Below are 13,411 nucleotides of genomic sequence, written 5' to 3' on the forward strand. Positions count from 1 at the left end.
TATATATATATAATACTTTCTAAATTAAAATATAGAATCAAACTCTTACAACATATATGAGATATAACAACATTTGATATTAGTGGGAGAGGAAGAGAGAATGATTACTTATAAGATAATAATCTAAATTAGATAATGGAGATGAATCATTTAAAATAAGAACAATGTAAAATATATATCATGTAGTATCTAAAATTAAAAATTTAGCATTAAAAATTTACAATGATATTTCATTTGTATTTTACAACCCATACAACAAAACTAAAAAATTAAAAATAAAATAAAAACGAAAAATGATTTGAGGTATTGTAGAAGAGAATGAGAGAATGTGAAAGAGATAGTAAAAGAATGACAATATGAGAGAACGAGAGATTGAGAGATTGAGAGAATGCTTATTGATATCCATTTATATGATAAGAAATTATGGAAGTTACATTTAGAATTATGGAGTTACAATAGTAATTTATTGGGTTTGAATAAAATTGAGTGGTAGAATATGATTAATGCATAATTTATTTTATTTTCAGTTATAATTTTATTTTAATATGTGAGTTAAATGTATTGTGTTTATTGGGTCTTAAATATTGTTTAAAGCAATTAGAAAGCAAATAAAAAAAAATAGAAAACATTAAATGAAAATCAACCAATAAGGAGAGACCAAAACCTTACTTTTATATATATGATATATTGCTTTAAACTTTGAAATGAGAAATCATATATATAAAAGTAAGGTTTCACTCTCTCCTTATTGGTCCACTTGGAAATGCAATTTTAACAAAAAAAATATTTATATTAAAACACAAATTTAAAAACAATTAATTTCACATTTAACTCACATAATATAAAACTGAAATCATATAAATTCCCCCTATAAATTATGCATTAACTTTATTTCTCCACTAAGTTATATTAATCAATTGTATTTAAACAAAACAATAAATTAGAATTGTAATTCTCATTTTTCTAAATGTAATTTTTCATCATGTCTCTTATTATAAATACTCATTATCTTATTCTCTTAATCTATCACTCTTTCATTCTCTCATCTTCTTCCACTACTCTCAAATCTCTTTTTTTTTTTTGTTTTGTATTTATTTTGTTATTGTTGTTGTGTGGGTTATAAAAAAATCAAATCAAATATCATTGTAAAAGCTTAGTTTTAGAGTTTGTATGATATGTATATCTTATATATATTTTTAAATTTTTTTAATCTTTAAACTTTGAAATGAGAAATATATTATAAACAATAATTTTACATGAGAAATATATTAATTTAACCAACCAAAATATGAATATAAGTTTAGCCAACCAAAATAATTAAAAAAATATTAAAATTTAACCAAAAAAAATTTCTCTTGAAAGATAAATAAGTTAGTAGGAGGAATGAATTAATGGACAATTATTGGATAAGAGTTACATTTGAGTTAAATGGAGTTACATGCCTTTAATTATAAATAAATATTTTAATTTTTTATAACCTAAAATAAAAGGAATACCAAGTTGCTGAATCAAAATTCACATGATTTGGTTGTTTGGTGATATAAACTCAACACTTACACATAATATTTCAAAATAAAAAATATTACTTTTGAAGTGACATACTAAATTAGTTTTCTTATAAAATTATATGAATTCTTCGATCTCAACAATTTTTAAAACCCAAAGGATAACTTATATTTTTTTGGTTTTTTTTTCTTTTTCACTCATCAATTTAATTTATAGTGCTAGATTTCATAGTAATGGTTTCATCTTTAGAGAATTTAGTGAAATGGTATTTTTAAAATTATATTTTATTTTTATATTTAAGTTCCAGTTGAATATGTTTTGTTTTTTGGATCATTTTTTATTTTGATTAAAGACACAAAAAACCAATTGTTTAATTATGTTCTTTTTGTTTTCAAAAACCTCAAATCATAAAAAATATATATATTATATTGATCTTTGCAGATTTATCAATTGGATCAAAAAAGAAAATAGTCTTTATAAATAGAGTTGATAGTTGATAGACTTTACAAAAAAAAATAGACTTTATAAATGGATAATTATATTGATCTTTATAAATTATTAAAAATTATATATGAATATGTGAGATAACCAGAGACATAATAGATAATTAGATATGGATCATTTCAACTTCATGATCTTATTGTGTGGTGAATATTGTAAGAAAGTATGAAAATAATGACTTACAAGATGTTAATATAAAATAGAAAATGAAGATAAACCTTTTTTAAGATTAAAAAATATATATAAGATATACATATCATATAAACTCTAAAACTAAGCTTTTACAATGATATTTGATTTGATTTTTTATAACCCATACAACAACAATAACAAAAAAAATACAAAACAAAACAAAACAAAAAAAAAAGAGATTTGAGAGTAGTGGAAGAAGATGAGAGAATGAAAGAGTGATAGACTAAGAGAATAAGATAATGAGTATTTATAGGAAGAGAAATGATGAAAAATTACATTTAGAAAAATGAGAATTACAATTCTAATTTATTGTTTTGTTTTAATACAATTGATTAATACAACTTAGTGGAGAAATAAAGTTAATGCATAATTTATAGGGGGAATTTATATGATTTTATGTGAGTTAAATGTGAAATTAATTGTTTTTAAATTTGTGTTTTAATATAAATATTTTTTTTTTGTTAAAATTGCATTTCCAATTGGACCAATGAGGAGAGAGTGAAACCTTACTTTTATATATATGATTCATTAATTTGATTGTGAAACAATTTTCATTGCTTATACAAATTCTTAAACTTCAGACATAAATATATTAGCAAACTAGGGAAACAAAACAATTCCAAAACAGGAACTTTGACACAAATCCAATCCAAAAAAAAAAAAAAGAACACAACAATTCATAGAGTAGACAACAAAAGATTACATATTTTCTTCAATGAAAGACTTGAGTAGAGATGCCCATCTGATGAAGAACACTTGGAGTCGACGAGGCTGACCTCAAGGCCTCAGCTAATGGTCCACCCATATTGTTATGATGGTTCCCTCCATTGCTCCACCAATTCAACTGCTCCCTCTCACTGTTGTTGTTGTTGTTGTTGTTTCTCATGTTCTCTTCTTCTTCTTCATTGCCTGTGGAAAGTTTTAAAGAAACATCTGAAGAAGTGTTACCGTTACCAGGCATGGAGATTGAAAGATGACAATTTGATGAGCTCATTGGACTGGAGGTAGAGTCAGATGAACGTGGCCAATCGTCAAAGAAATGCCTCAAGATGTGACCATCGTCTGATCTTCCATTGCTGAATCCATTGTGAGCTTCATATGGCCTCTTGTGATTGTTACTGTTGTTGTTGCTTTCTTGTTTCATCTCTGAAGAACAACTGCGAGAAAGAGACATAATCTTTTACGATTAGACAAAAACATGAACATTGTCACCAAAAAGATTAAAACAATAACATTTAGGTTAGGGAAGTAAGTTGTTTTCTTTTTATAGTCAAATGTGTGTTGTGAAGAGGAAGTGGTAACAGAATCTAAGCTTTATTTTTATTTTTTTTGCTTCTATGCAGGTTTGGTCAGCTTTCACTTGAGGTCCTACCATCTCATTATTTCAAATACATAAGCATATACATATATCACACACTCTCTCTCTTTCTTTCTATTTCTCTGATTGAAAAGTCTCACCCAACTAGTAAAAAAATTAGATTCTATCAAATCCAACTGTTATCATTATCTCTCAACAAAAGAAGAAAAAGAAAGAATAATGTTTTTATCACAAAGGATGATACGTCTCTGTTGTCACCCAATTGCCAACATTACCCCTTTCTTCACAGCATTACTTCACAGTGATATAACTATTTCCCAAACAACCAAGTTTCTAATCATATATATCAAAACTATGTTTTAAATAAAAATTATTTGTAGTTTAACACCAAAGCTAATAATGACTTCAATTAAACAGAGTGTTTTTGTTTTGTTTTTCTCATGTACCTTTGTTGATGATTAAGTTGGAGATGTTGAGATGAACCAGAAGAGAAGAAGTGGTTGTTGTTTGGTCCATGACCATGAGCATGACCAAGCTCCTCCCCTAAGACAAAAGACGGTGCGGCAGTTGTGGCTGTTGTTGTAGTTGTAGTGGTGGTTGTGGTGGTTTCCACAGGCTTTCTTGAACGGTTTCTTCCACGGTGGATATGGCGGTCGCAATACTTGTGACCGGCTACAACATCCCTCGAACATCTCCATTTCTTGCCGTCTGTTCTCTTGCACCTCCCTGGCTCAGGATCCATTGCTCCTCTTCCCCAATACCCTGTTTCATTTCAAGTGTGTTTTCATTACTAAACAACCAACAAAGATCTCACTCAAGACAAAAATATGATTAAAAAAGTTTCTATAACCCAACTAGTCTGATTCTATGATGCTCATAGATCTTCTAGGAAAAAGGCTTTAAAATATTAATATTGGTGTGTCTTTGGAATATTTAGATCTTGGAAACATAACTCCAACCTCAAAGCAAAAAGCATCTTTCGTTGAAAGAATCTAAAGAGAGATTAGAAGCATAAACAAGAGAGAGAGAGACTGACAAGAAGGTTGTTGATGAGGAAAACTATGTTGAAGAGGATGGTGAAGGAAATGCATAGGGGACTGATGGATGAGACTTTTCTTGATGGGTAAGAGGAGTTCTTGAGGAACAGAAGCACCAGCCAACATGTATCTGTAGATCAGTGCTTGTAGCTCAAGTTCTTGCCACTGTGTCCAGCTGAACAAGTTTCCTACCTCTACACAAATTTAACAAAGATACCTCAGATTAATATATTAGCAATAAACTTAAACATTTGAGTGTGAAAAAAAAAAGTCTTATCCTTTTGAAACAACTTACTGAGGAACTTGGAAGAAGAAGAAGAAGAAGAGTCAGGAGAGAAGCATGAGAAAGAAGAGGAAGATGTGGGTTCAGGGACAAAGAGAGGAAGAGGAGCCGCAGCAGCAGCAGAAGTTGCAGTTTGGGACTGAATCTGATCAAAGAAAAAGTTTGATATCTTAGTTGCAGAGCCTTGTTCTTCTGACTCATTCTGCTGCTGACTTCTCCATTGTTTCAGTTGCAAGTCCATAGACACAAAAGAGAGAGTGAGTGAGAAAGAGAGAGAAAGAGAGACAGAGAAATGTGTTGGTTGCTTTTGGGATAGTATTTTTTTTTCCCCCAGCTCACTTATTTTTTGTTTCTAGAGAGAGTCTGGCTTAATAAGCAAAGACAGCCACAACAAAAGTCTCTTATTTGTTTGGCTTCTGATGTAAAAGTAAAAGAAACTTTTTTTTTTACTTCTTCTTTGTAGGAGAGAGCTAGAGAAAAAGTGTTAAGACTATGAGACAAGACAGTTGAGAGCATAAACAAAATTAGAGTGAAAAAGATTGGTTTTATATAATAATATTTGATTGGTTTAAAATATTGTTTCTTTATGTGTGATATAATAAAATTATGGTAAGTCAGAAAACCCAGAAGAAAAGCTCACTGCAAGATGCAGATGGAGGAGATAGTAACCTGCAGTGTTTATGTCTCACTGCCTTGGAAATATCACTTCCTTTTTTTATCTCATTTTAATATTCCATAAGTAGGTTAAAGACAAGTGAAGAAGATGCCTATTAAGATTATGTATAATTAAAGATTCATTTAATGTGATGAAAAAGTAACCTTCATTTGTGTGACACACATGTCATTTGTTTCAGAGATTGTGTTACAAATGTATTATGCATAATCACTTTCGGATTTGACTAAATCAGTCAACTGATATTGTAGTCTCTATTTTGAGTGATTATGCATAATGTGATCTCTGAAATTTACAAAATTATACTATGTGACTTGACTAGCTATGATATTTCTATTTACAAGAAGCTACTTAGACAACTAAAATGTCCATATAACTATTTTAGCATTTGTAGCTCGTATCAACCATTCTTGTCTTTGGCTAATAAATAGTTTTAAGTTTATTTAGTGGGCTAGTTCTACTTTGTAACCATCGCTACTTTTTTCATCTGTTACAACAATATGTAACGTCGGTGTGGTTTTCTAAGCTTTTAAATTAAATATTTTATATGTAGTCGAACTGAACATCATCTTTGTGATTTCCTTTCTCTTAATGAAAACATGGCTAGCTAGTAGTATATCTAAAACACATCGATACCAGGAAATAATATATTACCAGAAAAGGCCAAGTAAACTTGGGAAACATTTATTAAAAAAAAAGTTAGAAACATTTACTAGTAGTATATGATATCTTCTTCACTTGGCTGAATAATACAAAAAGGCATTTACTATTTTCAAAGTATCTTTATTTGGTGGTGCAAAAACAAAAAACGATAGCATTATTTTGTTGTTTTGAGGAAATAAAGTTATGAATTAGAGAAGGACGATAACGAATATCTCATGTAGGAGTGAGCCACCAGCCTTTGGCGATGGTATATGATGACTTGATGAGAGAGTTTTCCTAAGTTTCTATTCATTCACTCCCACCAGTTTCGGCGGCATTTATATGCACTAAACGTTGCGTTTTGGACTCCTCTATCTTTTTTTTTGTCAACTGGTTTTATATTGATAATATAGGTTACATCTTCCTTTTTACAAAACCATCTACACCTTAATACCCGTCTTTACCTACATCTTAAACCGAAGTCCTCTCTGTTTCTACAAACAGACAGAGTTAAAACTCTATTTCTACCTATACTAACAAATGGTTAATCCTACTCCAGCCATTAAAAACTTAAGTTCAATCAGATGATAGTCTTGTGTCTTCAGCAAATAACAATTAACTAATTTAGGCAGGATTGGTGTACTTATTATAAAAATGTTTTCAAAAGGACAATTCTTGATTCAGCTCTTTTTTATTCACCCTTTTAAATTAAAAAACAAATCTTAATTAAGGAAACAAATTATGTAGATTAATCAATTTTAAAATTATTAATTCTAATAATATATTACAGTTTTTAGTTATTACATCTAAACCCTAACCATTTTTTATAAACTCAAACCGACATATAATTTTGTTTAATTGTAAAATCTAAATCTTAACCACTATTTTATAAACCCAAACCGACATATAATTTTGTTTAATTTTAAAATCTAAACTCTAAACACTATTTTATAAACCCAAACTAACATATAATTTTGTTTAATTATAAAATCTAAACCCTACCACTCTTTTGTAAATCCAAACCGACATATAATTTCGTTTAATTGTAAAATATAAACTCTTACCACTCTTTTGTAAACCCAAACCGACATATAATTTTGTTTAATTATAAAACCTAAATCATAACCATTTTTTTATAAACCCAAACCTAAAATAATTTTTAAAATTATAAATTTAAACTCTAATCATCTTTTATAAATCCAAAGTGACATAATTTCCTTAATAAAAGATCTACATAATTTGTTTCTTTAATTTGTTTTGTCCTTTTATTTTAATTTTAATTTTTTTTTTAAATATGATATGACAGCATGATATAGGAATCGAACACTGCACCTATAATTGACTCTCAGCCACTTTAACCACTAAACTACTAATATTTACGGCCCAAGCTTGTGCTTGGGTTGCTTGGCCTCATGGCCTGACACTAATTAAAAGGGAGTGAATGATAGTTGTTTACCCTTAACGGTGAACCTAATAATTCCTTTTCAAAATGCCTATAAAAAAGTGTGATATTATTAGAATGCCTCCAAAATATATTAGCTTCTAAACTATAATAAATAATTTTTGTTGATAGTATTACTATTAATGGATCTTGTGCACTAATAATGGATCTTCATTAACAATGGATCTTGTGGGCACTAATATCTTCGGGCCAGAACTTGTCATATACTAAAACAAAACAAAAATTCTAACATATATATGGCATTTTCTTCTGTCCTTACTATAAGGAAAACAAACTGAAAGCAATGTGTGAACGTGATGACATTGATGACCAAGAAGGCAACCAAAATCCAGATTAGATTAGATTGTATATTTCTTTAGCGTACATAAAATTTAATAATTTCGTATGACAATAATATAAGGTAAAAGCATTAGTTTACAACTTTACATTCCTAATATACTACATTTATAGCAGTTGCTCATGTTACATAGTATGGAGCATGAAGAAATATTACAAACTAGATCTGTTGTCTTACTCTGAAATTAAGATAAAGATATTACCAAGATTTATATTCAGTGGACGAGGGTTGGGTCACGTGCTATAACTAAGACCAGATAAGATCGATAGAGGGACCGACCCAAACCCTCCACCTACCTACTCACAGATTTGAAAATTCACACGAGCCGAGTCGAAGCCGGACAACTAGATAATAATCTTAAGGAGCTCTAGTTTCCGACGAGGGCGCAGACAGTGAGTCCCACTATGTAATGTGTGACCCCAATGACCAATTATGTGTGGGTTTATATTTACCTTTCTGCTCCAAAAGTTACCGTCTATTTACGCACTATGCCATATAGTCTTGCGGTATTGGATGATTAAACTGTAACCAACATTTTCTTTTTCTTGAAATGTTAAATTTATTCATCAACAAAAAGTAACAGATACAAAGGAAAATCACAGAAAAAAAAACACAACTTAAAATAGAGACATTGATACATCTTTAGGAACATCCTCATCAGGTATTCTTACCCGGTCAAAACTCATTAGTAGCTTTTACCAAAATCATATATGCTCTGAAGTATGAAATCATCATATCTAGTAAGTAAGAAAGCTAATGGGCTCAGTTTTGGGTATTATGAATCTGGGCTCGCATTGAGTGTCCTAATTTTAACCCCAAAAAAACTTGTAGGTTTGACTCCATACCTAAACTATAACGATTGCTTATATCTGTACATATATCATGGAATATATAGCTGAGAATGAACTGGAAATAGTCATAAATGGTTGGAACAATATTCAGAAGAAGAAAAAAAAAGGGAGGATGTGAGTAACTTGTATATGACAAAAGATAATCAAAAGAGAAATAAAAAAAAAGTTTTTTTCTCTCTCTCGAACAAGAAGAACCGTTCGCCCTAGCCATCACCCAACTATTTTTCTCCGATGACCGGCGATGGGTGGCTTCCACAGCACCATCGTCGGTTCCAGTTTCTTCTCGTTTTAGTTTATCCGTGTTTGTCTTCCTAGCTTTGTCAATCCTAAGCTTCGTCGTCTCCACCCTTTGTCCCTTCCTCTCGATGATGATAGTCCATTCCGGCGTGGTGACTATCTCGGAGGACTGGTGGCCGATTGTTGATGTTCGAAAGTGGATCTATTCCCCGATGGCTCTCTCTCGTCCCTCCGATCTGGTCATGGAGGTTTCAGGTTCCCGATCTCGTTCTAATGTCTCGACAGTCTAGCTTATCGGCTATGTTCTTGTTTGATTGTGAGTCAGTGGTGACTTGTCGCATGTTCCGGTTGCTTGGTTTTGCGACAACGGCCTCTTTGTTTTTGGGTCCCTCCTTCTTTGGTTGTGTTGAGTAACTTGGCTTTGGTTTTATGTTGTTTGATCGCTTATGTTTTCTCTAGTTAGGACAGTCTAATTGTTAGTTTAGGCTAGATCTTTGGATTTAAAGGTCCTTAATCTACGGGTTGGCCTTTTTGTGCAATCCGGTATCATCTCTTTTGTTGCCTCTCTTCTTTGATTTGGTTGTTAACCTGGTTGATTTGTTCTGCTTCGGTAATCTGTTTTGGATTTTGCTTGTGATTAGTCTCTGTTTGCCCTTCCATGGCTGAGTTTTCAATCGGGTTCCTCTTATTGCAATTATGGATGATACTTTTTACCCTCTTGTTTGGGTTTCCTCCACTTTTGCTAGAAGGTTGGTTTGGTCGTCTTCTTTGAGCTAGTACGTTCATCTTCCTTCATCAAATTCTCTGTCAGATTCCGCGATTCGTTCTACTGCAATTAGCCTTCTCTGTATTTCTCTTGTTTGGACTTATTTGGGTTTCTACTATTAGTGGCTCCTTTAAGTTCCATAGAGTGTTTCAGAAACTCATTCCACTTTTTAGTTCACAATTGCATTTTATAATGAGTTTTGATGTACATGTGACACGACAAATACGTCTTTTTGGGACATTGTGTCAAATAATTTAATTCTTCTGTGTATTAATTATTGGTTTTGTCAGAAATAAAACTGTATGCATATTAATATACAACACCACAGCAGAAGGCCAGAAGGGGTCAAACATCAAATTGAGTCAGTCAACTTGGGGGGTCTACTCTACTACTCTAGTCTCTTTTTGTGGTTGTAGGAAAGGTAAGTCACGCCAGCACACTGAGCCATCACGTAGTTTACCACGTGCCTTATTGTTTTCCTTCATTCGCCATGAGAGGCCCATACTCGTAACAAGCAAGCCTCTAATTATATTAATGGGCTTCTTTATTATACTATGCTTGTGGGCTTTTTTTAACTTGATACATACATATGTTGTTGAACACCAACAAAAACGTTTGTAATATTTGATGTTTAATAGTAATACATTAATTTGACAAAAAAAAAAACAAGATAAAAGAAAATTGCAGAACATGATGGGTCTCGTCACCATTCCTCGAGGATCTCTGCTTCTTTTTTTTGAGGTCCACAGTTAGATGGAACCTACTACCATGAGAATGAGATAATCTCTCAATCCAGACCGTACATCTGTCTGGTCCCCTACCGCCACCGGTTCTTCTCTGTAGCACTAACGAGTACCGATCAATCATCATCATATGCCTTTTGTTTTAGGTAATCATCTCTATGCTTTTTATTTGGAAATCAGTTTTTGTTATACTACACTCAGTTTGAAAAAATTCCAATCTGTAAAGTGTTTTTGATTGACATCACTGACTCACAATATGTCTATGAATGAAGAAGACATTGTTGTTGTATGTTAATTACATATAAAGTGAAACGTACTTTTCCAATACAAAAAAAAAACATAACTCTTATATAGATGCATATGTTTGGTTTCTGAAATATAAACAAAACATGTAAGTTTGTTCGGATTAACTAACTAGTACGCAATAGTGGTTGACAAACAATATAACCAACCAATCTCTACAAAAAAAGTTATGACTATATTGTAAATTAGGTCTGTACATCTTGATAAGTTTATAGATATGTCTAATTCAAACATTTACATACTTTGTCGATAATAGATACTTAAGATTTTAGAGCAATCAATAAACACGAATGCTTTTAGCTTTCTGACAATATTCTTATAGAGAGAGAATTCGATCTGTCGTAGACTGAGATAGATAACGATGAACAAAATTAAATTCACAATTGGTCTTTCCAGTTCAACATCTTTACTAAAAATCTATTGTTTGCTTGGATTCGGTGAAAAAGACGATGAATTCGAATCTTCTGAAGAATGATCAACTTACAAAACCAAGAAAATGCAATAATAATAAAAATAGTTTAAGAAGAGAAGGTAAGATCAGTTGAAAAGAAGTTGATAAATTATTGTCCAACGCGTTTAGTGAGCTGCTGCCTCGGTGCCTCCTCTCTTCCCAACTTGTATTTACACCTTTCTTTTTCCCCATATTCTATATGTTATGTTTAAATTATTCGGATTTTTTACACGTACTAAAGGACGTTGGACTATTATTATAGATTTCACATATATTTCTTTTGCAAATGGATCATCACGAAGTGTGTAAACTATGTGAAGTGGAAAAAAAACAAGTGTAAATGAATTTTCATTGTTTGAAATATTGACATATTTTTAGCCTATAGTAAATTACTATTTCAGAATCTATTATTTGTTCTCATGAGAATGTCTTTTAATTTTGTTTGCATCTCGAATCTGTCTCCGAACTCCGGAGTAAAGTAGAAAGATTATGAATGTTGTGTTCCTCATATGATTAGGCAGCTTTGGTTGGCATTTTGCTTTTCAATTTTTTTTTAAAAATAAAAAAATAAACTCTTTAATATCTCCACGCATTTGCTTTTCTAAAGCTGTTAGGATTTTTAAAAGCATGCAAAAATATGCATATCAGATTTTTTTTTTTTGACAACAAAATGATCAGTTCATATGCATATCAGATCATAGCATAATTTATAGGAGTTAGAAAAGAAAATGATAACAACAGATCGAAATATTATTATTATTATAATTATTTACGAATTGTTCGTTTATCAACATGTATTACATTAAAGATCTTTGAATTTGTAGATGGTATATATTGATATGGTAACACAGCAATGTCATTATAGACAATATTATTGTGAAGCTGTTATTTTACAAATATCTAAAAACATTTTGGCTTTTGCTTTACAGCCGTCATCTTTTTTTTTTTTTTTTTGAAAGATGGATTCATTTAAAAATTCGAAGAGAACGCCAAGTGGCCAAAAGCCAAAAACTATAGAAAAAACACCAAAAAATTGCATCTACTCTCACAATAAATGTAGGATTCAAGGTTCAAAAAAAGAAGAAAAAAAACATTAAATGATTCCTGAAACTGACCGTTCACATATTAATGTCAAAAGACCAGACGACAAAATTCAATAGTAGTAGTTCAGAATCCAATTATTATACTAATGCAAAAAGAAAAAGAAATTACTCTCTTCTCTAATCATTTTAGCTAAACATTTCTTTAAATTTTCCGTTATACGTTTAAAATAAATACCAAACCAAGCTATAATTTTAAAATTTAAGGATTCAAATTCAAAAAATTCCTCGTATCAATCAAGATCTCTCTAACTACATTCACAAAAATATCCAAACAAACCTCCATATATATAGGATTAAACCAAATAATTCGCCACCTCCAAGTAGAAAAAACATTATAATTTGAACAAAAGAGAGAAAAAACAATATATAAACGACACGTAATTAAAGTATTTATTGTTGAGAATACGAACTTAACGGATACGTAAAACAAACTCTTATTTGATTAAAATCCTCAAAATAAAATAAAAGAGAAAAGGAACCAAAGTGAGAAGAAGAAGAGGACAGAGAGAAGAAACCCTTTTTTTACCACCACACACACAAAACACACAACTCACAAACAAACCCACTCTCAAGAACTAAACTCCATTTAAAAACCAAACCTTTTTGCTTAGTTTCATTCCCAAATCAGTAAAAATAGGTTTAATCGAAGAACCCCATCGGAATTCCACTGAGGAATTGCGTCAGTCTCGTTCTTGTTGCGGCTTGAGGAAGAAGAAGAGCTCTAGTTTCAGTAGCAACCAAGAAAAGAACAAGGAGGAACAAGTCAAATCGAAGATGACTACGGACCACCTACTCAGCCTCAGAATCAGCAGCAGATGATGAGTTTGAGTTTTAGTAGTCAGATGTCTAAAGAAGATGAGGAGATGGCTCGTTCTGCTCTCTCTGCTTTTAGGGCTAAAGAAGATGAGATTGAGAAGAGGAAAATGGAAGTTCGTGAAAGGGTTAAGGCTCAGCTTGGTCGTGTTGAGCAAGAGACTCGTCGTCTTGCTAATATCCGCGAGGTTTG

The 13,411-nt window shown here is 31.3% G+C and overlaps 2 protein-coding genes across 3 annotated transcripts in view; one reads left to right on the plus strand and one right to left on the minus strand.

The window, feature by feature from the left end:
• Positions 2,753-5,266, minus strand: LOC104791550 (growth-regulating factor 4). The gene is made up of 4 exons (XM_010517467.2): positions 4,850-5,266; positions 4,554-4,748; positions 3,964-4,279; positions 2,753-3,356 (listed from the first exon to the last, which is right to left on the minus strand). Exons 1-4 carry the CDS (start codon positions 5,076-5,078, stop codon positions 2,912-2,914), a joined length of 1,185 nt encoding a protein of 394 aa, XP_010515769.1. The 5' UTR covers positions 5,079-5,266; the 3' UTR covers positions 2,753-2,911.
• The window catches only part of LOC104791551, a 2,430-nt gene continuing 1,904 nt past the window's right edge, over positions 12,886-13,411 (plus strand). For both annotated transcript variants that reach the window (XM_010517468.2, XM_010517469.2), the window contains exon 1: positions 12,886-13,406. In XM_010517468.2, the coding sequence (XP_010515770.1) occupies positions 13,221-13,406 (186 nt within the window). In that variant the 5' untranslated portion in view covers positions 12,886-13,220. The remainder of the gene's footprint in view (positions 13,407-13,411) is intronic.

This window comes from Camelina sativa, chromosome 6, assembly GCF_000633955.1.
Source record: "Camelina sativa cultivar DH55 chromosome 6, Cs, whole genome shotgun sequence".
NCBI lineage: Eukaryota > Viridiplantae > Streptophyta > Magnoliopsida > Brassicales > Brassicaceae > Camelina > Camelina sativa.